This window comes from Pieris brassicae, chromosome 4, assembly GCF_905147105.1.
Source record: "Pieris brassicae chromosome 4, ilPieBrab1.1, whole genome shotgun sequence".
Taxonomy (NCBI): Eukaryota; Metazoa; Arthropoda; class Insecta; order Lepidoptera; family Pieridae; genus Pieris; species Pieris brassicae.
Window position 1 is genome coordinate 17,481,420 of NC_059668.1, and position 26,933 is coordinate 17,508,352.

General features: G+C 32.7%; 1 protein-coding gene and 1 non-coding gene across 9 annotated transcripts in view; both read right to left on the reverse strand.

Moving 5' to 3' along the window:
* Positions 1 to 1,146: 1,146 nt before the first annotated feature.
* LOC123709157 lies at positions 1,147 to 1,339 on the reverse strand. Its single transcript, XR_006753701.1, has one exon. It is a non-coding gene; the product is annotated as a U2 spliceosomal RNA (small nuclear RNA).
* A 22,117-nt stretch (positions 1,340 to 23,456) lies between these two features.
* The window catches only part of LOC123708034 (uncharacterized protein C18B11.02c-like), a 231,375-nt gene continuing 227,898 nt past the window's right edge, over positions 23,457 to 26,933 (reverse strand). For all 8 annotated transcript variants that reach the window (XM_045658482.1, XM_045658484.1, XM_045658483.1 and 5 more), the window contains one exon: positions 23,457 to 26,844. In XM_045658482.1, coding sequence (XP_045514438.1) covers positions 26,770 to 26,844 — 75 coding nt within the window. In that variant the 3' untranslated portion in view covers positions 23,457 to 26,769. The remainder of the gene's footprint in view (positions 26,845 to 26,933) is intronic.

The following is a 26,933-nucleotide window of genomic DNA, read 5'->3' on the forward strand; positions in this document are numbered from 1 at the left end:
AAGTTTTTCAATTAGGTCATATCGGCTTCAAGAAGAATCGGGCAGAAATACAAACCACCTACATTTTAGCTTATTAAATAAAGATAATATAAAAACTGCTAAAAAATCGTAGTTATCAATTTGTAATTTGTATTAATTATATAACTATGCTTTGTTTTGCATTTACATTTTAGTCTATCACATGAGGATTTAAGCACATTATAAATTTAAATTATATTACAGCAGCTTAAATTGCGGCTTAACTAGCTAACTATTCAAAATCTATTTTATGTAAAGCTCGAATGTACTTTAATATTGTTACAACGCCTAATATTTAGGCGGTGGAAAGTGGAAAATTAATGTTAATATCAAACCCCAGTGGTTTGCGGGAGATTAAAGAGATACATCAGACTCGACTACGTTTTAATAGGGAAATGAAAAAGATATGCTTTGTTTTAATAGTTAATAACTTATATTAAGTAAAAGTTAATACTATTTCCAGGCCATATTTTAGGTTTATATAATTATGTTTCTATGTTTAAAAAAAATCTAATAATTAGGCCGAAAAATCTCAAGTTACGTTAACTCTAAAACAGGCTCTCCCTTGCAACTACAATATTGTATTTTTTTAATGAGACTGATTCATTTTCCAATAAGAGTTTTCTTTTTAAAAACACGGTGTTCAAGAAAGCGTCGACGTCTAAAAACCGTTAACCGAACCGAACACATTCCATGAAAAGAAAAATATTAATATGTTACCTCCATGTATACTGAAGCCTCGTTTCCTGTAATGAAACTAGAACGAGTAGGTTTTTATGAAGGTACGCCAGCGTTGCATCACACTGAATTAAGTGTTTCCCTTTTTACAGCCATTTTTATAATTTTAACGTATTGTTAATTAATTTTACTGCGAATGTTATTATGTCAAGGGTTTGTGCTTTATCTTCTACTATTTTCATCGCGACAACCACGTTCAAATTTAAAGACATATTCGAGTATGTATGTATTTCTAAATTGTAAATACTTGGGGAAGTTCAAACTTGTCACTACGAGTGTTAAGTGTTAACAGTTAAACAAGTATGAATTAACAATAAAGTGTCATACATATAATTTCAAAATGACATGTTATGATAGTTCATGCAATTCATTAGAAGTTTTAGTATATAGTTTATATGGGCCGATCCCGGCGGCACTGCAATGCCGGGCCGACCCGTGACAGGAGTGGAGCGAGCCCCGAACATCCCGTCAGTTTCCAAAAATCAGTTTAATATACTGGTCCCTCATTGAGGGAACTTTCAGATATTAAGCTGAAAAGAACAGATACTACACTTTGATCTTAGCCAAAAGGCCGAGAAGCGATAATCATTTCTGGTATCCCTGAGAATATATCACATTTGCTAATACTACCAATACCGCCTTTTAAAAATAAAAAAATATAATAGCGTCACCTAGTGGTGTAGATCATAACTAAATCCTATTGATGCTTACTAGGGCGCCATCTGTGGTCATTTTTGAGAATACGCGTTGTATGTACTTTCTTTATATTTTTGTATTATTTTGTACAAAATGTGTGTATAATCTATGACGAGCAAACAATACATGACGAGATTTTATATTTAATTTTTTATATCAAATATCTACCTACAGGCTCGGGACTTTATATTTGACCACAGCGCCACCTATCTATGTACCAACATAGAGGGTCTTTTAGAAGTTATAATGATAAGCCTTCAGAGAAATCTTGGTACGAGAGCATCTTTTTTGATTGCACCAGCCGATACTCAAAGCTGTGAATACACCTCGTTATGTCTTCAATTGCGCCAGACACTATTCAACAACACGACGCCAACTAAATTGAGCTGTCATCCGTATATTATAAGACAAGCGTTTGAGGCTAGTACATGTGAAATCTTTATTTAATCTTGCACATACATACTTACAATAATTGCATAGTGTGTCGATAAAAAATTAAAGCTTATTTAAAACAGCAGTTATTTTAACTAATTTGTGGGGTTGATTAATACAAATAGTCTATATTTTTTAACACAATTTAGGTACTAAATATCGGGTATTTTTATGTAACGAATGTCTACAAATTGTCCATATTTTACAGCTTACTTATTATTGCTATGTAAATATTGCATTCCTTAATAATAAGATCAGCTTGTTAAAAATACTTTTTAAATAATCGAATCGATAAATGTCGATCGATCTTATAGAAATCGGATACAGGATCGGAATCGGATGGTCAGCATGTGTTCCGGATGAATTTAAGAATTGTTGTTTTTTGAAATAATTATTTTTTGTAACTTCTTAATTTCTAGAAGCCGAAACATAATAATTAATTCTCAGGGGCTGGAAAGGGTATGGCGTATTAAGTACGAATAAAGTAGACTAGAATTAGTCGATTTATAGAAAAAAGAAATAACCACAATATTAATGTAAGAATAAAAGATGTTATATTTAGGTGTGTGTATGTATTGTATAAAACAAATTATTGTCTTTATTATTAATTATTATTATTTAAGATGAAATTAAAGAAGCATTGAATGCAAGTTTAAGTATAATAAAAGTCGATTTCTAAACGCAAAAAGGTTGATTCACTCATTCCTGTGTCTATGGTTATTCACACTCACAGGGTCAGCTAATTAGAAAAGTTTCATTCCGCAACAAAAATAGCTCGGTGCCGGAAACTGGGTTAATTTATTTATTATTTACTTTAATATAAATGTAATACCTAACTTTGATATGATTCCGCATTATTTCTGTTTCTAAATGAAATTTACATGTATGAAAAAAGGTAATTCAAAACAAAATATTCAAATGGAATAACCATTTGGTTTGTAAACTAATTTTTCGCACTTAGACTCTCAATTGGTCCGTCCGTAATATTATATTTATATGTTTACAAATAATAAAAATGGTTTATTTATTTAAAAAAATAAGCTACCATTACAAATTACTCCAATGCGGCAACTATTTACATTTATATCACATACAGAATATTACAGACATATAGAAAAAAGAACAACACAACATTAAACAGTCCTAAGTTAAAATATTTATAAAAAGACTAACTATTTCTTACAGTAAAGGAATTGACATGAAGCAGGACTTTCATTAGTTCAAAGTCAAAGTCAACGTCAAAATAATTTATTGATATAGGTAACACTTATGAACGTCAAAAGAAAACTATAAATGAATCCCTATTTCCCTTGGTCAGGACATCACGCGTGAACGGATGGACCGATTTCGCTAATTCTTTTTTTGTTGTGTTTGTTATTAGGAAAAAGGAGAGGTGTCAGGAGAAGGTTCTTAAGAAAGATAAAATTCAGAAAATAGCGCGGAAAATTAGAATATTTAAGGATACTTTTATTACGATAGCACTTTTTTTTCGCCTTTCCTTTCGGAAAGGTTTGTAGTCCCCATGCTAGCCCAATGCGTATTACATTTATTCTTATGCGTATTCTTTATTACTTAAGTAAATAAATAGACAAACACAGATTAGGTAAAAAACCGCCTTCACCGGGGAAGACGAGGACATCTACTTCGTACTTCGCTCACTCCAGTGAGCTTCCGTCCTGCCTTTCAGGCGATTGACCACCCCGCCTCTGCCCAAGCCGAGGTTCGAGTCTCACAGGAGACGCCCTTGCGCTAGCCGCGGGACCAAACGCCATTTCAGGCCGAGCTACGCTCGCCAAAACAGCCCGAGCCCTTTGTAAAGGCCCTTTAGGCCAACAGCGAGATTCCATAAAAAAAAAGTAGAAGGAGGATTCGTTTGCCAGTTCTCATACTGTTGACATCTCTGTAAATTACTTGAATAAAGTTATGAGTTATTGGAGTTTATGGTTTTGAATTATCTTCGCTATGGAATATACAAATACCAATGAAGTAAATGACGTCATAGTTTTTAAAAACAATACGGAGCCAGTTATTCCGTCATATACAATTGCCTTGCAAATAATTACTCGTTAAATACAGCCTTGTAGTTGGTGCACTAGTTTTGTCTTTGTTACGAGTACTATAATTATGGATTCTACTATAATTTTTAAAGATATTGTTACGAAGACGGGTCGACTGCAATGTTTCTAGATTTTTCCACTAGTTAGAAAACTTTTCAGCAGGCTGTAATATGATTTCTGACCGTTTCAGGAGAGGGTCAATCACATATTAGAAAATTGTAATTTCCATAATGTTACCCTAGTTTTCAGGAAGCTGAAACCTTTTTTCAGTCGGTTTCAGAACATGTGTAGTAGAGTGGTGTAGTTTTCAGGAGACCCGTTTTCAGGCGTTTTCAGGCCTAGTTATACCCCTTTGATGAAGGAATACTCTAGACCGAACTTTCTAGGTGTGAGACAAGGACGAAATGATACGAGGGAGAGAGAGAGAAGATCAGAACTTTCTCGAAACTAGACGAGCACTCTAGAACGCCGTACGACAAGGACGGAGCAACGTGCGAAAGAGACACAGAGTGCGGACGTTCTAGAATTGTGCAATCGCTACTCAGTAGCAAGCCCGCCTAGAAAGTTCTCGAATATTGTTTAGAATTATTCCCAGGGATATATAAGCGAGCCGAAACGCGACTAATCGCCTTTAGTTTTGAATGCGATTACACGAGAGGAACACCGAAGCGATAAAGTGCGAATAAAGTGAATACAAGTGATAAAGTACAGTGTGAAGTGTGCATAAGTGAAGTAATTAGTGACTGTGTTTTTGCGTGCAATTAGTGCATCTCTGCAATTAATTTGTGCCCATAAATTCCTCATTGATTTATCAAGAAATAAACCTTTGAAGAAATCTACGGCATTTTCTATCCGATCCCCTAGCTCGTAACAATATCTACATTTTTCCGCACATATAAAATATTCACATAAATGTATTGACTTGCTAAAGTCAAAATATGTAATTCTTTAAACTTCCTTCGGACTGACTCCCGTGGGTATAATGCCTAGATCGCTCTTATAGCCTGCTATTGCCACTACAAATAACGATTTAATGTCAGATGCATTACCCCACACAATAATACTTAATGACATAATATTATGAAAATAGCTGAAATAAACGAGCTTTGCTGTATTTTGGGCCGTAAGACCGTGTATATTTTTCATTGTGAACGCTGCAAAACTTAGCCTATTCGAAAGACCTTCTTTGTGTAGGCCCCAATGGAGTTTTCTATCTAAAGTAATTCTTTGGGAATTACTTTAGATCATCGCAAGAAGAATACCGCATTATCAACAAAGTCTAATTCCTCATCTTTAATTATATTTGAGCTTTTTACATTTGTAGTTACAAATTTAATACATTTTGTCTTCTTTTGATTTAGCTTAAGATTATTTGTATTAAACCAGTGAACTACACTGGAGATGGGACTGTTTTCATTCTCTAGTGATGGATTTCGTCGTTGGCGTTTTTTGACGTCACCAGGAGGATTTTGGAGGATCCTACGCCAGTCTAAACACTGGCTGGCTCGAAAGCCCTAGCGGGTTATATCGAGAAGTTATATATACACAAAAACAATTATTTCCAACGCTTCTATTATTAGCAGTCGAAATAATTGTTAGTGTCGCTGTCAGCCCAACATTATTAAAATAATTATGAATTGTAAACAATTTATTTCAAAGTGAAATCATCAAAATTAGCACTTATCACAATCGCAATCAATTCATATTGCATAATATTCCTATAACTAATGGTTAGAGGCTAAAATTATTTGTCTTTAACTTGAAGTACTTTCACATTACAAAGTATAGCAATCGATGTTATGTTTGAAAACTAATGTAACCAAGTGTTCTTTGCATTGTTGAAACCTCTCACATCAAGGGATCATTTAGTAAAGGCCTCTCCAAGCTACGAGACCCACTCCATGCTGATAACTATTTGAAGTATCGATTATCTACTGAGACTAAGTCCTAAGTTCACCGATGATTTAACCCTCAGCTATCAGTAAAGAGTATCTTTTTCTATATATTATATCTCGCTTTTGATTTGAGGTGCTTCTATTGTTTATTTTAATCGGTTTATCATGAGGGAATGCCAGTCGAAATTGTATGGCAGTAGTGTAATCATTCTAGAATACATTTTGAGATAGTGGTTCACATTTGTGAAATAGCTTTAACTACGGACCTGATGATCAAACAATTGGACAAAAACCCAAACGACACTACAGAAATTGGTAAATAAATTCGGCACGAACAAAGTTTTTTTAATATTAATTAATTGTTCGAGTTAAAACGGGACGTTAAAAGCTTGTGGTGGAAATCTAATATGGAATAGCTAGTCTCAGGTCAGTTTACAATATGGAAAATATCGTGCTTGTAAATCGTTATGAAATCAATATCAATGAATACATTTTAATATATGATATTAATTTATTATCTGTAATAATATTGAGTTTTGACGTGTTCACTAGTACCGGTTGCTTTTTTAATTCATTAAAAAATACAATAAAAACACAGCGTTTCCTGACTAACACAGTAACGGGATATCAGGTATTGTACAAAAAAAAAATCAATATGTAATTTTAAAATCTTGAGTCCACTATAGATGGACAATTGAGACTTAAACTTTATCTTATATCGGTAAAAGAAGGAATTAACTAGCCAAGTGAAAACTCAACATTTTGCTCAAACTGAGAGGCTGAGGTAACGTTATCCTTTAACTTGATTAATTTTCAATCTACGTAAGTAATTTAATGGAAAGGACACGATGCGAACTTAAATTAATCTATGTTATATATCCCATACATCAACAGGTCTAGGAGAAAAAATGCTACAGCAAAATTAATGATGTATCACGTCGAGTGAACGACGTGACAAAGCTTGCTTCAGTCAGAGAGTGCCATCAATCTACATCAGTGAAAATTGTATTTTTATAAGGAATGCTTTAGTTTATTTTAACCTTTCTGATTAAAGTGACCTTGGTGATTTAACTAGGTGTTTTCGTGAACACTGAGTTCGAATCTGCAACATGTGATAACGGTATAATACTTGTATATATCCGTAAGCATACATAGACGTGGACGTAGAAGATTCAAAGTGAAATAGAGTTTTACATACTAGAGAAAAACTGAACGGAAATTTGCCTATAGAAAACAGCATAGGTGCCAATTATTAACAGGTAGTTACGGTTTAGATGTAAAGTGTTGTTACTATTTACCATGCATTTATTATTTAGGCTTTGCCTAATTGATAGAAAATTAATTATTTAAATTGTAATATTGTATTCGTTAAGATCTCGGCGATTTTGTCTTTAACTAATAAATATAATTAAATTAAAAAAAAAAACTGTAATTCAGTCACTTCACATCACATAAATCTCTGGTCCATTTGACTCGTGTTCAGTAAAAAACAAACAAAAATTGAATGAATTATTTAATGTAAATAATGTAATGTAATGTATTGAATTATATGTGTAGAATTAAATAATGAAACCGCGCTTGCCAACTCGACTATAATGCTTTTCGCCAAAAAAATACAAATTCATAAAATTTCACTCCTTTTTTAATCCTTTGAAAGCATTTGCATCCGTTTGTCAAATAGACTGGGGAATACGTCAAAATTCCTTTACCAACAAAACTGAAACGAAGTGATATAGTGACGATGATGTTAGGTTATGTAGGATATTTTGTTATGTATGTTATAAAACATAGCTGTTTGGGTTTGATTATAGGCTATAAATGCAAAGTAATTGCATTATTTACCTCACCGTTACGAAAAGTTTTAGCAATCATCAGCGATATAGTTTCTAATCGATTTTCCTTTTTCTATTATAACTATTTGAATTTAAAAAATACTTGGTAACTAGCTCGAAGTCGCTTGCGTATCTTGGGAAGCGGTATTAACAACACTTTATTAAATTAAAGTTTTACTTATACAATGGTTATAGTATTGCACAGAAAAATTAGGAATTTACAAAAACACAGCACTATGTCTGTCTAATCGTTTTGTATAGATAAATTCCCTACCCAAATATTAACCGTTCCAAACACTAATTGTGACTGATACGTGTCAGACATAGGTGGCTACTCGCATATAAAAACCATCAATGTGTCCAACGCCACACATCTCAAGCTTACGAAACCTCCTCATAACATTGATAAAAGAATAATAAAAACATCACTTGAATATTTTCTTAGAATTTATTGGTAAATGATGGCAACACTATCTATATATGATCGGAAACGGCGCGTCTCGGTGGCCCTGGCATCGTATTGCTTCAATTTCACGTCTGTTTTCACAGAGGGTTATCAAGAACTGTGTTTATAAAGGCCCCGATAATTTCAATGTGAGACAACATTAATTTTTACAAAAACAAAAAGTCAGGGAAATATAATGACACATAGTTAAGCTTAAGTTCTGTATTGTATTTGATTATTTATGTTTGTATTTTACGTCTGGTTTGCCTCGCAGCAACAGTTTTTAGCTGACCGCCCATTATGTAAGTGGGCTTTGTCTGGTGTTATATGTTTTATTGATTTGTTGTTGTTGCGATGTTTGTTACATATCCGCTGCACTCCCTTTGCTCCGCATAAGCAATAATACCTGTACCCTTCTAACGCAACACCATTATACAAGGAAGCGGACAACAGACATCGACAACTTTGATCGGATACCTCACATCGGAATGGTCAAATCCTTAAATTAAAAACAAAATAAGTCTATAATATAGATTATTGATCGTGCACCTCATTTCGGACCGATTCAATTGTCATATTTAATTAAGCAATTATTGTAAATAGTGTAATTAAAGTAATTTAAATGTATTTTGTTTTTTTTTTGGGATTCACCGCTGGCGCTCACTTCATTTGTTAATAAAGTTATTAGGATAATTATCGATTTATTTATGAAAATTTAGTTTTTTGTATTTTTGTATTAACGATTCTGCATCTCTGTGAAGTTGTATGGCTTAGATTGCATGTGTTTCTTTGATCACTTTTCGTTTATCACACGTCAACCTGACAAACATCAAAATTATGGGAAGGAATGCCTTTATTCTCCAAAAAGTATCAAAGATACATACACTCGAGTTAAAATTCGCTGCCTTAACCGCCGCTCTACGCTCTCCTAGGGCTGCAACGAATTAGAACTAAAACACCGCGAATCCGGCCCTGTCCTTGCGCAGGCAAATTGTGCATTCTCCCCGTATATGGAGCTTGCATTTCTTGATTTGAGTGTAGATTTGAACAAGAATATATGGTGTATTGATAGACATAGTACTAAGTGCATTTTGATGACGCGCTGCAAAAAACAATTGAAATATGGAGATGCAGTTATTTCATGTCGTGGTTTGAATATTTGAGAGCTTTCAAGTATGAAATCATCATTTGAATACGTTTTGAATGCATTGTTATATTTTGAAATACGTCTGGATTTTCTGAATAATACTTTTACATTACTTCCCACATATCTTGCCGTTCTCCACATTAAAGAATAATTGAGTTTAAAATCCTCTAGATAGAGGATAGTATTAAAATATTCTCAAAGCATGTAAAATTCATTTTAGGCTATGCTAAAAAATATAATTGGGACTAGCTTAGACTTTCTTTGAAAGGGCTAAATATTGTAATAGGACCAATGTTTATTTACATAATTTTGTCATAATAATATGTCTATTTGTAAAGATTTGTTTATTGGCGTAAAAAGTAGATAATGTAGTACGTAAGTTAGCTGAGCTGTAAATCTCAATAAATTCCAAACATAACAAAAAGAAAATCACACGGCTTTACCGCTGGGGTGCCAAAATAATTGGTCTTCAAATATCTATTAAACTGATTATACAGTACCTGTTTGAATTCTACTATAATTAATATTGCGTTACACTTACGAACTTCTCTCCTTAATCCATAGAAGAATTTATTACAACACCCCTTTTACTACGCTAATCTCGGATTAACCTGCGTTGGATTAAATTAACCAACATCATGCAATAATGATACACTGTTAATATTTGAGAAATACCAGTTATTAACATAAAGTCGCCATAATAAATTACGGAAACAACCCTGCAAACGGAATCTGAGGCCCAAGCGTGAACATTATTTTCGTATACGTACACGATAGTATCAGGGTTTTAACAGCTCAAAAACATTGATTGATACAATTTGTTCACATTCGAACGATGCATGTTCGTTGTTCCGTTCCAAATACACTGACGGAGCGCTGCTTAAGAATTTCATACAAAAATCTCTTTTTGTCAGCAATATATTAATTTATATATTTAAGAGAATTCCCAAATAATATTTTCTTATTAAATTTTGTTTTCACAGGAGCCTTGTTGTATTACACTGTTAAGGAGATTCATGGTTTGAACTAGTTCAATAGAGTGATTGAACCGTTTCAAACTACGTTCACCAATATCGGGTAAACATATCAGACTGTATGTGTGATTGAATTAAAGGTCATTGTTGTCGGGTCGTGTTTTTGTTAGGATGTCAATGAAGTGTACCTTTTTAAATAGGATTTGATTTTTGATTTTTTTGATTCATCCGTGGTTTGTAATGGTAAAATTTACCTATATTAAAATAAATTAAAATTTAAGTTATCTGGTACTGTGAATAATATCAGATTATAAATAAATTAAACTGTATATTTACACGAAAACAAAACACCCATCATAGTATTGTGTTTGGTTAACATAGTTTTTATACATTGAAAGAAAACAATTTTTAACCGGATTAAAGCTATTTGTATTTTTAAAGAAATGTTTTTTTTCAAACACACAATAATTTTATACAAATATACTACATATATAGGTATATAAATTATTTTTTGTTCAACTGTTTGAGAATAGGTAGTTTAAGTATATTTTATACCGTATAGTGAAGTGACCACCGGCAATACACGCATCTTATAAGAAAAAATACTACAATAAACATTTATATGCCATTAAAAGGTAACGCGTGAACTGTAATTATACGGGATAATAACATTAAAAAAACAAAATTATATTATTGCTAGTTGTACAACCGCCTACAATACATTCTAGATTGGCTTTCGTGGTAAAATTATGTATTAAATGATAAAATGTCATTAACCAATACCTAATTAACAATTCGTTATCATTACCTACTATTGACTCTCTTAAAAAAAAATAAAGTATATAATTGCGTTCATAATATCGACCTCCTCTTTTGCCTCTCAAACTTTTTGTAACTAATTTCACATACGAAGCGAAAAATCGATATCACGCTGAATAAACGATAAATTGTTAAATAGCTATTCTCTTAACATCCCCCGGCACTGAATTTCCCAAAGTTAAATTGACGACGTTACTAATTCAAAAGTCGTGACAATGCGATTTTTTATACATTTAGCTGATGTGGTTGACTCTTGAAAGATTTACTTAGTGATAAACGTTAGGGAAGATGTAGTCCGCTTTTGTTGTCCGCCTAGCAAGAAAATATTTTTCGTGAGATTTGTTATATGAATAGAAAACTCAGCTGACGAATACTTCAAGTATATTGCATTAGTTGATTTACATATAAACCATAATAAATTTTAAATTGTACATTTATATATATATATATATATATATATCGTGTTACAATTTTAATTATATTAGCCAAGCTTTAGTTTTATAAAAAAAACTTTAAAATTATAAGTGTTTTACAATGTTGCACTATAACCATTATTTTTTGCTTCTTTAAGTGTTAACAATTGTAGTAAACAGCAAAAGCAAAGGTTTGCTCGGCTTAGCTTAGCTACACCGTGTTGTAACTTAATTTTTGTAAACTTATTTGAAGACCAAACGTTTGTTTGTATATAAACTGTTTAAAGTTCCATTATTCTTTAGGGCAGACATACTATTGTTTAATAATTGATATTACTGAATTGTGGCAATATCATGACACGTATATTTATGAAAATAGTTACACAAATACAGCTTTCATAATTTGTATTCATTTCACTAATTTTGTAATATAAATTATTATTGTTTCACCTCATTTGGAAGCCAATCGGCTATCCGCAAATGATGGGTTCTGCCAGGATTGTGCTGTAAAAAATAGATTTTTCTGAGTGAAATATTTTAATTGGCAAACTTAAATCAAGTTTGTGTCATTTGATGAAGACTAATATCGTTTTACTATTATTATAAATAAACCATTAATGAATTTGTGTTTGTTGGGGAATATGTTTATTGAAATCCATCATATAAAAAATAACATTATCAACACAATTTATTTCTGGGTATGCATTACTTATAACAAACAGCCAGGAACAGTTAAAATGCCTAAATTTCATATAAAAACTTAATAATTAATAGGTTTTGGTGTAAGAGTCATCCAAGATTATGCACTTTCCATATGCAAAAACTGCTTTGTAAAATATATAAGTACAGGATTTCAGGCGAATAGCCAAAAGTTTTGTTTTATCAAATTTTAATCCAAACAGCTGCGGTAACAATGCTGTTTAGTTGCTGTAAAACTTTCAGTATTAGATTTAATGTGGTGAATTCTGAAATTCGTAATTTATTTCATCCAAGGAGAAACTCACAAATTGTATAAAGTACGAATATATTAATTATAAATGGTTGTGTTCTTATCAAGCTATATAAGGTTCATATGTTTGATAGATATTTGCATACAATATTGTTCATAATAAAGTTTTTTACTTTATTATTATCATCTGATAGAATTAAGGTAGTTGGCGGATATTAGGAGGAACGGCATAAGATAAAGCTGGCCTCGAATTGAATCAACCAAGAAGATGAAATCCCGGAGAAGAACAATCTAAACTACAGTTTGTTTTAAGTATATTAATGTATGTGTGTTGTTTTAAGAAATTAATAAATACAATGTTTAGACTTTTATTATATTTTACTTTACGAAAAAGGCGTAAATTATAATTCTGTTGACACGAAGTCGTCATTTGATACCGTCGACAGCCCCCTCTGGTTTTGATCGTGTTAAGCCCTCGCCTCGCTTGCATAACAAATGTTCCAAATTTGAATTTCAAACCGAATGTCAATCCACAGATAAAATATGGCGGACCATAAACATTTTGACTTTCAAACGATGTCAGGATTGTGCCGCAAAAATTAGACGCGCTAAATTAAATTTTGATTTTAATTCAGTTCATTTTATTCTTATTCGTCCTTTGATTTTGTTATGCAAATCTACAATAAAGATTAAATATGTAACTTCGAATCTTAATATTTATTTAAAGTTAAAACTTCGCTATAATTCAAAAGGATCTTGTTTCTTTAACGCACTTATAGCTGAAAACCACACTTTATTGAAAATATTATAAAAATATTTTATTAATTTGCGCAATAATTCCACTCAAAGGGCTTTTAATAAGCAACAACTTGTCAATTAGTACAATTTAATCAGGCGAGTATTCCAGCCCAATTCAGTTATACTTGGAAACTGTTTTTCATTCAATAAATAAAAATAATTATCTCTAGTTAATTGACCGTTTATAAAGGGTTAACAATTTCAGCATGACCTCTTGTCATGGCTTAATTTTTTGATAATTTTGACATTATGGCAACCGGCAATGTGCTAAGACTAAGTGCCGTTTTATTATAGACCTATAATAAACTGGCAACTGTTTCTGTTTAGGGTTTCCTATGAAGTTATAAAAAAATCATTGGCACTACAGCCTTTTTAGGCTTTCGATTTCTGTATCTGTTTCATGATCATTTGTTAATCTAATAGGCAAGTAGGTGATCATCCTTCTGTGCCTAATGCGGTGTGCATTAGGTCGACTTTTTGAGTGTAAGGCAAGCCGTTTTCCTCAAGATGTTTTCCTTGACCGAATGTTAACAGCGCACATAGAAAGAAAGTCCATTGGTGCACAACCGGGAATCGAACCTATAACCTAACGGTTGAGAGTCACACGCTGAAGCCACTAGACCAATATGGCTCCTTAATTATATACTCTACGATATATGTATTATCTTGTTTTACCAGAAACCTACATTACTTTAAAGGCAATGAAAATTATAATATGAAAATACATTCAGAACATGTTATGATTTTAATTATACATTCATATTCTAACTAATATGGTGTTTTATGTTAGTTATAAGCTCATGTTTTGAACGATTAAAGCGAGTTGACACCCAGCTTCAAACAAAGTGTTTCATGTAATATGTAGTTGAACATGTCTACAACCGCCAACAAACTTAACTCACGTGAAACTTTTAAAATGTTTTATATTATATTGGTTTTTGTTTCATTTATATAATCATTCATATCTTTCATATTGTATAATTAAGTCTTCTTTATTATTATGCATGCTGTATTTTTAAGGTGTTCAATATTATTTTTCAGTAAGCCAGTTTTTTTAGTTTTTTGAAAAGAAATCATCTTTTAAGTTTGACTGTATGTAAATTATAGCGTCGAAATCAATTGGCTTTAGTTGGTTTAGCTTGTCGTCCATACAATGCTATCATATTTATTGTATATACAGCCAAGAATTTGGCTAGGCTTTTGTAGTTAGTAAACCCTTGGAAGATATTTCAAAAAATAACATTTCTAATTTAAATTAGATACTAAGATAACGGAGAGTCTCTCTGGCCTAAAATTAATAAGTAAGATAAGTAGATTTAAGAACAATACTATCAATCTGCTTCATCAAAATATACAAGGAATTAATGAATCGTGTCATATGGTGTTATTTTGTGTTGTTGAGCATGACTGATAAGTAGGAGTCATGGCTTATCTATACGTTTTTCTTTACTCCATTTAACAACAACTCTCTATGACGCCATACAATGCACAGTCCTTTCAGTGTGGTTATATAGAGTTTACACTGGAGTAGTTTTTTTACTAGGTACATATATATAAATATAGATGGCGCTACACCGTTTTTAGATCTGGGCCTCAGATTTATGTATCTGTTCTGGCAAGTAGGTGATCAGCCTTCTGTACCTGACGCACGCCGTCGACTTTTTGGGTCTATGGCAAGCAAACCGGCTTCCTCACGATGTTTTCCTTCACCGTTCGAGCTAATGTTAAATGCGCACATAGAAAGAAACGCCATTGGTGCACAGCCGAGGATCGAACCTACGACCTCAGGGATGAGAGTCGCACGCTGAAGCCACTTTATTTTATTTCATGAAGGAGGTAAAAATGCATAACTGCATGCGCGAGCGCATGCAGTCGCTATCGCGGGGACTGTGGGGATGGTTAACTCTTATCCCTCTGCTAATCAGAGGGGAAAAATCCGACCCACAAAAATTTCCTCCTGAGCCCTCCAAATCGACTGCTATGCCGGACACATTCATTCTGAATGAATGACGTCCGGCACCGCATTGAGGCCCCCGGGGGTCGCACTAGGCATTCAAACCAGGACGCTGAAGCCACTAGGCCAACACTGCTCAACTAGGTACATAGTCTTCGTATATAATTATCAAATCAATGTTTACAAAATATTGTAAAAACTATTTTAGTACGGAGGCTATTGCTCATTCTTCTCCATAAGAAACTACTTTTTGGAAGGGGCAACTGAAGTACAAAATTCAAAAGTGTATAATAGGCTTAGTTGAAAAAATGATTTGACTTGAGTGTCAGTCAGTGTCCGTAAAGATAGAACAATCATTGGTTCAAGCTAGGAAATTAAAAACAACGTCTCTAGGTTTGTTTATTAATTTCATATTAATATTAGTGTGATGGACACTTGAGACTATTAAAAAACCGAGCACAGAATAAAATATGCAATTTAAAAAATATTCGTGATTTCTTTAGAAAGTTTTAAGTGAAGAATAGAAAACATTTTATCACGAATTCTTTTCGCAAAGAATCAGCTTCGGCAGACAGTTCAGTAATTAATTAATTTCAAACTTTTTGCTTTTAGAAAGGAAAAACTTGAAACTCGCGCCATGCATTTGACTTTTAGTAAATTAACAACAAAGTATGTTAATTGCGAAGTTTTCGAATTTGGATAAATGTAATTTCTATATACATTTCTAATTAAGTTTTCTAGATGCAATCCAAACATTTAACTTTGAATTATATTTGTATGGAAAAAAGACATGGAATACATCGTGGGTCAAAAAATGAGGAAATACATAAATATATACCAGCCTTCGGCATCAGATTTTATCATCTATTTCATTGATAATTTTACCGGCGATCTTCACGTCATCGAATTCTTAATATCAGTTTGCATATATATCTTTTAATAATTAAATCCAGTGACCACAACACTAATAAAGACATGAGACTTATCTTAAATTATCGTGATTTATGTGACTTTTTACTTTTTATTTTTAAATGTATCATCTATTTAGTTTAGTTTGTTTTTTTGTTCCTATTTAGTTTTGTCTTAATAACTGTGTATAACATATATTTTTGCACTTCTTGCCTATCTTATGTAATTTAATACGTTTTTTTTCCTTTACTTACAGTGGTTGCTTCGAAGGGATCTATTGTCCCGGTTGCCCTCCGTTTGATTTAATTATGTCCCTTTTATTGATACTGTAATGTAACGAAGTGTTAATAAATAAATAAAGCTAAAATTGCCGAATTACTAATGGCTAATGCAAATATAGCTAATCGATCGGTCGATAATACATAAATAAATTTTCATATGGCTATAAAGCCATAGTAGAACCAGTGTTGCCGTTTCGACTCTCAATTTCTTAAATAAATTGTATAAAGTTTGTAAATCTATGAAGGTTATAAGTTCTAGGTTTATAAGTTATACTTTGCTTGCTTTTTCTATTCCGTTAAGTCAACAAACCTACGGCGATCCCCTTTTCTAATAACAAAGTCATCGTTACTCTAACTCCATTTCCACTCCGGATATAACTTTTGCCCTACAATGACACAATGTGATTGATAGGCACTTGATTAGGATCATTTGGATACCTAATGACCGACATTTTGATCAAAAATCTCATTTCCGAGTTGTTAGTGATGGTATGATAGCATTAATAAGGCTTTAAGTAAGTTTAAGGATAATCGTACTTTGCTTCAATTGGTTTTTATTATGTCTACGCCCTACAATCTTAAATGAGTCAGGGTCTCAGATTACAAACGTTTTCTCGATTTTTATTATAGATAAGGTGATCAGCCTTCAGTTTTTGGCACATGGCATCCATTTTTGGATTTGGGACATGCCGGTTTCCTCACGATGTTTGCCTTCGACGCAGGGGCGTGCTAAATGCGCACATGGAAAGAAATTTCCATTGGTGCATAGACGTGATTTGAACGCACGATATTAGCGATGAGATTCACACTCTTAAGCCAAAAGGCTCTAAGTGTTTTGAATATGGTTTTATTATCGGCGGATACGTGAAATAGTTTCCAAATGCAATGTTACTCACATTACATAAAAATTAAATGCGTTAAATTATATTAATATTGAACTGTACTCGTAATTTGTATTGATTAAATATCGTCAACATATGTTAAGTAACAAATAGACGTGAAAGTTTCAAGCATGCGACCCCGACACGTTCTAACGTATCCATATGATCCAATTCCCGTAGTTAAGCACAAATTAAAAGCCATCCGCGCGGCAAAACCAAATTAGATTACGGTAACAACCGCCTTCACCGGGGAAGGCGATGTTCCTTATTTCGTACTTGGCACACTCCAGTGAGTTCACGTGACAATGGCTTGGTCCAAGCCTCGCAGGAGACGCCCCTGCGCTAGCGGCGAGAAAAAGCCCATTTCCGGTCGCCCAAATTGAACTGTCCAGGCCCTTCACGCGAATAGCGATATTCCATTGCAATAACAAAAGTGGTTTTGCAACTAGAGAAAGCGTTTAAAATCAGAATATTATTTATTTATACACATGTTTATAATAAAAAAAAATGGTTTTAAATTTTCAAATTATTGCGAGTCAGCAGCATAGAACTGATAATAGACTTTCCACGAGTCGCCAACATTTTCTTTTACATAGTTAGTTAGTTATTTTTCCCCAACCTATTATTTATAAAATAAATCGACTTATACGTGTGAATGCCAAAATTTATATTTATCAATTATATATCCTTAATATTATACGTTTAGGTTCAATTAAGATTGTAAAATAGATAAACAGAGTATATAAGACAGTATTCGCTCTACATAAATTAGGCAGAGGTATTTACTATGCGGCCGCATGCGGGCGTGGTGACGTCAAATCGTGCACAACATTACTGAATCACAATGAGCCATTCGCAATACACTGAGGTCTGTGAAAGTATTATTTACGTTTAAATAGAGTTTTATAGCAGTATGCTCTTTGGTGGTTATTTGATAGGTTCAAATTTAGTATTTTATTTTAAAAGGTTGGTGTGAGCATTCTGTAATTATATTATAAGGCTAAGTTTGTTTCAAGGCGCTTCTTTGCAACTAAGTTCAAATAGTATTAGTGCATTCATGAACATATAGGTAAAACAAATAACGTGGATGATACCGCGGGTACATTTTATAATTATAGTAAATATAATTAGTAATAAACCTCCGTTGAAATGAATTTGTAAAGTGAGTATTTTCCGTAATTGCTACTAGGTGGCACCACTAAGTATGGAATTTGTTGTTGTTGCAGTCTAACTATCATATGCTATTGAAAGTTCCTTTAATTACAGAATATCTATTATTTTATTGATAAATCGGTTACAACCCTTCAGTCTCCATCGTTAAACAGAAAATATATCTGCAAGCCTGCGAATATGATAAAGGGCTCTACAAATGTACCATCTCTAAGTGTTTAAGTGAATGAGGTCAAATCATTTTTATCGATTTACGCGTTTTTAGACAATTTTTGTTAATAAGTTCAACCCGTCACAGGGGTTTTAGGGCCATTAAACGCAATGTGTTTAGTAGCCTATTATGTACTATCAAAAGAGTTAGCAAATGAATAGTAACGTAAGAGTACATTTAATTCAGATAGAGAATTTCTTATTTTTCGTAAATTTAACGATGATTTATTTAAAATTTTAAGCTGTTCTTTGTGTACTTTTTATACCTAGAAGTTCTGAACTTTGTTATTAATACTTACGTTTGGCCTTTGATATTCATAATAGATAATTGAAATAAATAGCAATTCTCTCTCGAAAATATCACTCATAAAAAAATCCCATAGAAATCTATTAAACGTTTTGAACTCCATATTGTTTACCAAACGAATCTCTACCGATGTTCCAATTACAAATTTAAAATTCGAAATTGTTGGTTTGCGGCGGACACTAACCAATTGCAATTAGCTAATGAAAGGTCTCGAGTTTTTCCGACCAATCAGTGTTCTATGCTCTGTGCCCTTTTCAGATTTAAGTTTCAACCTATTAGTCTTTGACATTTTATATTTGGATTAAGGAATGAAATTTATTAATATTAGACTTAATTATGTACGTAGGCATTGATTAGTTAAAGAATAAAACAAAAGATAAAACCGAGATACGACAAAAACGCATCCAAGTTTATAATCTATATATTTATATAAAACGTCCTTATAAAACAATAAAAATATTCACGCGCTTTTACATTCCGCATACAAAATATAATACGATTATTAAGAGTCATAAAATAAGTCAAGCAATAAAATAGAGAGTCGGAAAACATAAATTTGAATCGCGGTAAAATTACTAGGTATCGTAACTCGTGTTTTCAGGTTTTCGAAATTGCTATTTGTTGGAACAGGTACGGACTCAGAGCCTTGGGGAAACCCTTAAAAGTAAATGCAGCAGACGTGTCAAGAAGCTATGGACATTAAAGTGTGGATTTAGTATTTGCTGGTAATAGTCTTTGACTCAAAAGTGGACGTCTTGCGTCAGGAATACGAAGCATAATCTAAATGCTTGTAGTGTCGTTGGATTAGTTCAAGATTTATTTGTTTTGTTTTGTTATCATAATATAAGTCTATGATCTCGTTGCCTAACCGTTTAACTTTGAACCAGGTATAGATATATTTGTGACAGAACTAAGTCTCTAAGTAAGTAATAAGTATCATCTAAAAGTAAGTCGTTCTTTGTTAAGTAGTAAAAATTGTAATTTCTTAATCATATGGAGGCAAAGAAGCTTACAGGACGCCCAGTCATCGCAGCCCATGGACACCCATTTTTAGCGAGTGCGTTGCCGGCTTTTTAGGGATCAGTACACTCTAACTTTGAATAGTTGGAGGTCATACCTCTCAGGGAAGACCCCCATCGGGAGTAGATTCAACAGTTCAATAGTTTGCAAAAGAAAGTGCCTTGTGAAAGGGACTGTGGAAGATTTCCTGCCATCAAGGTCATGTTGATGAAATTTTGAATTGATACGGCTGGTACGCTGTTGAAACGAGGCAGGAGTGATCAACCCACACAATTCTTCAGAACACTCACCACAGTACATCTTATAGAAGATCAGTAAGTTGAAGATTGACAATTCGTCAAACCCTTCGCTGAGTATGTTAAAAAGGAAGAAGTTGTTAGTAGTTTATGATAGTATTTAAGGTAGTTTATAATTATTGTTCGATGTATGCTGTAAATAAATAACTAAAGGCACGTAGACTTCGTATGGTGATGCCATGCTGGCCATAGACGGACCAGCCAGCTTAAGACGTTTTGTACCCTTGAAATTAAATATAATTTGTTCAATGTTAATACGGGCCTGCATTACATGATCTTTTATGACTTATGAAATAAATGACTGTTTTTTAACGTTTCATTCGTGAAATAGGTAAATAATACAAAACCCTTTTAGATTCGGAGAAACGGAGTATATGTTTAAACTTTTTAAAATTGTCTCTGTTGCATATTAGGAAGTAGATAGTAACTTTTTCGGTAAATACCCGTTCGTATTATACGTATGCGAAATTGGCATGGTTTTACAATTTAAACACTGACTTTTTTAACTAAAATGTTAATAAATTCAAAATTAAGCGGAATAGGCTTAAAATTACCTTTCGGAAAATGTTTTCCTTATCTCAATCGAGCGGGAAATTTTACGACCTCTTGTTGACTACCTGATCTCTCCTATTTATTTTCGTTTTAATAATGTCATCCGGACGACTGTGAGTTAAAGATAAAAGTAATTACATTATAGCTGGCTCCCTTTTATTCGAAACTAAATCAGGCTTATTAAACTGTTTTACCTAAGTAATTCTTTCGGTCTAATGGTCGAATTGTATGCATTACAAAGTGATTAGATTTCGAGGCTGATGATAGTGAGCAACGACCGGTGATATGTACCTATCTTCTGTTGTTAAGTATCTTGCTACTGAAGTCCATATCATTTAATTTGTTTATATATTATGTATGTTGTTATACGACATATCTATATTGTAGATCATTCAAATTTTTATTTCGCTTTTCACTTCACCTATGTCGATTGCTTAGGTGATGCCATGGGCTTACAGCAACGTACCAAGCAGAAGGCTCTACATAGTAGTAGTCGAAATTAAATGGCTGGCTAACAAACTAATAGTTTACTATTTTATTTAATATATCTCCAGGTTATGCTTGGTCAACAATTATGAATATTATGCTAAGGATTAGTCTATGATCGTAATTTATTGTAATTATTAAATAAAATCACAAAGAAAACACAATTGAGATAATACGAAATTAACTTCACTATTACGTGGGTAACACTGAAAGTGTTTAGAACTGGCCAGTTAGAGACATTGCTAATAAAAACTTTTTTCGAGCCCTGAAGATGCGGTGAAAGCGTACGAAAATGCCGCAGAAGAGAAGAATGGGCGCACTGCTTTTTACTGTGGTTCCATCGAATGGGATGATGTGTAGGGAGGAACGGAGGTTACTTCGAAAAACAATATAGCAATATAATATAGCAACTATAATGTATAGACATTAAGTCGTTTTTCATTTTCGAAACATTTTCAGTGTTACCTATGTAGGTATAATTTTAAATAAAAATAACAACTAATTGACCACTAGAAAAAACAAACGTACGACAAAGTGAGCCCGACCTTACCGCGAAAAATCGGTGGTTTTCAGCTATAAAACCTCCTGTTATTGGTGAAAACCAGCCTCAATATAGTTTTTTTAAAATTCCTTATAAATAAATAAAAATCCCAGTGGCAGCATGGCATGAATTATCACTCTATCAATTATTATTTCTATTTTACGAAGGTATTTAGTATTTTTTAAAGTTTTGTAATTGTAACTAAACGAAACGTAAGGTATTGTACTCGTCGAATTTTCTAGAAATAATAAAACCTACAGATTACAAAGACCATTATTCATTCACAGCGTGATACTAGCCCGTTGAGAGTATATTTAAGTGCTTCTACGCTAACTGTTACGCAATTAACTGCAAATTTACGTTTAGCCAAATGGTTAAACTAGAGATAAATAACCGGCATTTTGTTTTTGTGACAGGTCACAGTTAGTTGCTTATAATAGATGACCACTCAAATAGCAAATAAAAACATAAACAAACATTTAATAAATATTTTTCAATAAATAAGCTTTTTTTGGCTAGTAGGTTACCTTCCTATGTCGTATACACGGCTTCAATTTTATTATTATTTCGACATTATTTGATGCTGTGATATTCAAACATCTAAACATTTACAAGCTGAGGTTGTAGGATGTTTAGATGCAAAGCTAGGGTTTAGTTTAAAAGTGGATTGTGTCTTATCCTAAAAACGAAATCAGTATATAGCTCGTATGGTCAAGTAGAATTTTGTAGGCACTAGAAACACATCTTGGGGTTTTATAGGCTACTTGCGTTTATACCAACGACTCGCCTGCAGGTGTACTGAGGAAGACTGAATATATTTATCCAGGCTATAAAAGGCTGAGAGTTTCACAAGTGGTAAATAGGTTTGTTTCGTGGTAATATCCTGCAAAAGGTGTGTATCGTTGTAAAGGTAACACAAGGTACCAATTAAATTTTATGTGATAGCGGGCTACAACTGCCACATAGTACTTACATCTTCGGAAGCATTGACTTGTCACCGTACATTACGGATATCAGAATGCGTGTTGTGTTTGTCATCTAATCCTGTTCAATCATTATTTGGATTTTTTTAATTCTACCAAAAAGTTGCAATATTTTTATGAGAACTATTAGCAGATTTTAAACAGATAGCTATCGTAGTCTAAGGAGCAGTCTTGCCGATATTTGGACAGCCGTGCGCTATCTGCAGGCGGTAGGTATATAGGGATAATATTTACTGCTTAATCGAAACACACTTCTACTTCAACTACAGTCATTTAAAAAAATATAATAGAGGTGATTTGATTAAATTTTTTTTAAACATGTTTTATGTTTGTCTATGCCTTGTTTTTGGCAATGAAAAAAATCCTTTCACGTTTTTTGTTATCTAAATCAAAACATTTAATGTACACAGAGCACACGTCACGTAAAAATATAGTAGGTATTGATACAAAATCATCTCGAACAAATGAACTTGCCTGCGCAGAAGCAATTTTTAGATTTTTAGGATTATTAGGCGACGGGATGGTGACGCGTCGATCGCGTGATCGGTAAATCAGTTGACGTTCCGCAAACTTTTCCCCACTCCCTTGTTTAATGCTCAAGATGTTTGCCGGTATCTGTACTGTACTTTTAAACGAGAAATAAAACAATAAAATTCAATGATGAAGTTTATTCTAATTAATTTTATGTGGAAACATGATCATTACAACACGTATCTAAAGAAGGAGACACTATGTATTCTTAATTACCAAATACTTATACAAAATAACAAAAAATGTCTTTCTTTATTCGTTAAAAACACAACAATGGAAAAACCATTCGATTTCATATTTTTCGCAGAATAGATTACATTTTTAATGTTTTAAATATTGGTGTTATTAGTTTTGAACACGATAAAAATATATCAAAAACTAACTGATTAACTTCTTCGTGCTCTGTGCCAAATTTTGTGTACGAAGATCTGTGTAAACAGTGTTATAAGATTGATAGATATATAATTTAATTTATTCTGTTCCAATTTTAAATCTTTCCATGCTAATAAGACCCAGTGTTCAATAGTAAATCGATGGAAATTATTCGATCTTTTGAATGCAGCTCGGAATTCATCACTATCCAATATGGTAAGAAGTGTTGCAACCGACTCATACATTTTTCATGACGCTTCATGATCTATTGACGGGTTCTTTACATCGAAGGATTGCCAATCCACTTGTTTTCCGCTTTGAGACCACAGAATACGAATATCTAGTAATGCAATTTAACGATGCGAGTCTTTTGTCGGAGTATTTATTTCGTAATAGCAGATGGCGCTAACCATTTACGTTCTGTCAAAGGATTGATAACAATGAATAAAGATCGTAAGGTATATTTAAGTATGAACTGATTCAGTAAAGCATACCACGTCATTTTGATATATTAACTTTGGCTATATAACACGATAGTAATATTTTGTATTTTTTTATCTTTGTAAGTTCTGCGAAATATATGCAACCGTAAAAGTGACTTATTTAGCCATTATGGCACTAATCGGCAATTACCAACAACGCAAATGAATAAAATGTGCAAAATTGTGCCTATATCGAGTTAGGGTTGTGCCAATTTAACAACCCTAGCTCATCCCAACCCTATCCTAATAAAAAAAAACGGAAAAACGTTTACAATTTTATCAATATCAACTTTTTCATTATTTTGAAGGCACATGAAAATTTCTTACAAATAAATAAACCGCTCAAGCGCTCCAAATGATGTAAAAAAAGAAGTGTTCGCGAGCTTTATACATAAACAAATACTTATATACTATAAAATTACAACAATATGCAAGCCTACGACACATAGAAATAGGCTTTATTGGGTGATATGCCATTGTATACCATTTTACATTATATATTTTAGCTTGTGATAAATACGCTTAGAAAAATTTGTTGATAATTTGACGTAGAAACGCCCTTGTTTATTTATTATCTTGACACAAATAACAAAATAAAATATTATAAATTCATTAGATTTTTTCTAAGCACATTTATAATTTTTTTACACCAAATTCATATCTAAGCAATTAAACCAATTGGTGAGAGACATTCAGCGACTACTAGAAAAAAATAAGATGATGTTTCCGATACCTATAAAAATCTTACCAATAAGAGTTGATCCCAAAACAGATTATCGGTCGCTAAGGAACTACTTGCACATTTACAGCATCGATAGAGTAAGTTCAACTTCTAATAACCCACCTTAAACCTAACAAAAGATTTTCGCAGGTTTGGATTAGTTCTATCCAATCAAAATTCACCTTACATTGCGTAGCCATTTGCACATTTAATTAATTGCTTAGTAATCAATAAAGGCAGAAGTGTACTGTAGGCAGCGCAAGTATAAAACGTGATTCGATACAAAATTCCACAAGTACAATCTTGTTTATATTCTGTGGACGATGTGCGTCAACTGTATGATGTTAATAAGTGTTTATTATGAATATATCAAATGTCAGGTAAAGAAAATCAAAGTTATTTTAAGGTAGGGTACTCTTCGGCAAAATATAAACGCTTACTTCAAAGCACTACAGTAATTTAAGAAAACAATAGGTACTACAAAGCGCTATGACTACACTAAAAGTACGAAAAATATATATTTCCATAGAATTAATTTATAGAAAGCTCGTGAAAATATTTTTTTTATCAAAGTTACAGTAAGAATTGTCTTTTATTTTAATACTTGCTAATGTTACATGAATCTACGTTTACGAACAATCCAAAAAACTAAACTAAATTGATACTTATTTCTAAAAGTCGACGACTCAAACGTTCTAGTCCTTTAGAATCAATTAAGCCGTCGACAAAACACGCAAACTTATGAAAAAACTTAATGTCTTTAAATGTGCTGCTTCTATGGACTATCTGGCATTTTAATCTTTGGAGATTAAAAACTCCTTACTTTGGTATTTTTTTTAAATAAATGCATATTGTATGCGGAAAATGAAATTATAATTTATTTACAAACTACACTATGGAAGCCAAAACGTCAAAATTTTAATATTACATTAATGATTCGCCTACATCAGGAGCCACGCTAAGGTTACAAGACAAGTGAAAAATCGTATGAAATATAACCTGCTATTTTAACAGTGATGAATAACAGTTATAATTCACAGTTCAGCATCATTGCGCTGTTCTGTTTATTCAAGAAATTTTCCCTAATGTGGCTCCATATACTATTTAAACGCTAGTTTTAACAGTTTAAGAAAATTTACCTGGTCCAGATTTACAATTTTATAATATGCCAAATAATACAGGGAAATAATTATGAGATGATATTTATAAGACCCTGCTATATTAAAGCGATTAATTACTGATATTTTTACAATATCTACAAAAGCTTGAAACATAGGCCGATAGGAACTAAAAAAACCAGCTAATACTAAAATCTTTTTTAATTGATCAAGAAATATTTTTTAGGTCTACCCTCCATAAAATGTAGGTAGGTAGGTAGGTCTTTTAGTAAAATTTTCATTTTAAAATAAAATCTACTCACAAAAGAACTTGCATAATTGCAACTGTCATCAAAAAACTTAGGTCTACCTTAGATTAATTATAAAACTTATCTGGATAAGTTATAACAGCCACGACGACTTTTCATCTTTCCACCAGGGTCACAACCCGCGACTACAAAGTTCATTTACATGGCAAAATCTTAAGTACCAATTTCGAAAAAAGAATCCATGATCATAATGTATGTCAGAAGAGAAGCAACAACCAGAATACTTCTATTTTATTGTCATATTTTCAATACCACAACAATAATTATTTTAACCTATCAACGATCTATCAATTAATGATCAATGAAAATCAACAATCAATATTATCAACAATCAACTTTGCTGCCAATAACAAATAAGATTAATGCCATGCAAATATTGCACTTTACACCCGCAAAGCCGCAAGAAGCGCCTCCAGTGGTACAATTTGCTGTAACTATGAACTATCCGCTTCCTCCCATTCAACGTCAGCCCATTGTGGAAGTTCCGTCTCGTATTCCCAACCTGGTCCCTATTAATAATAACACACTTATTAAAAAAATCAATGGCGCTACAACCATTTTAGATCTGGGCCTTAGATTTTTGTATCTGATTCATGAT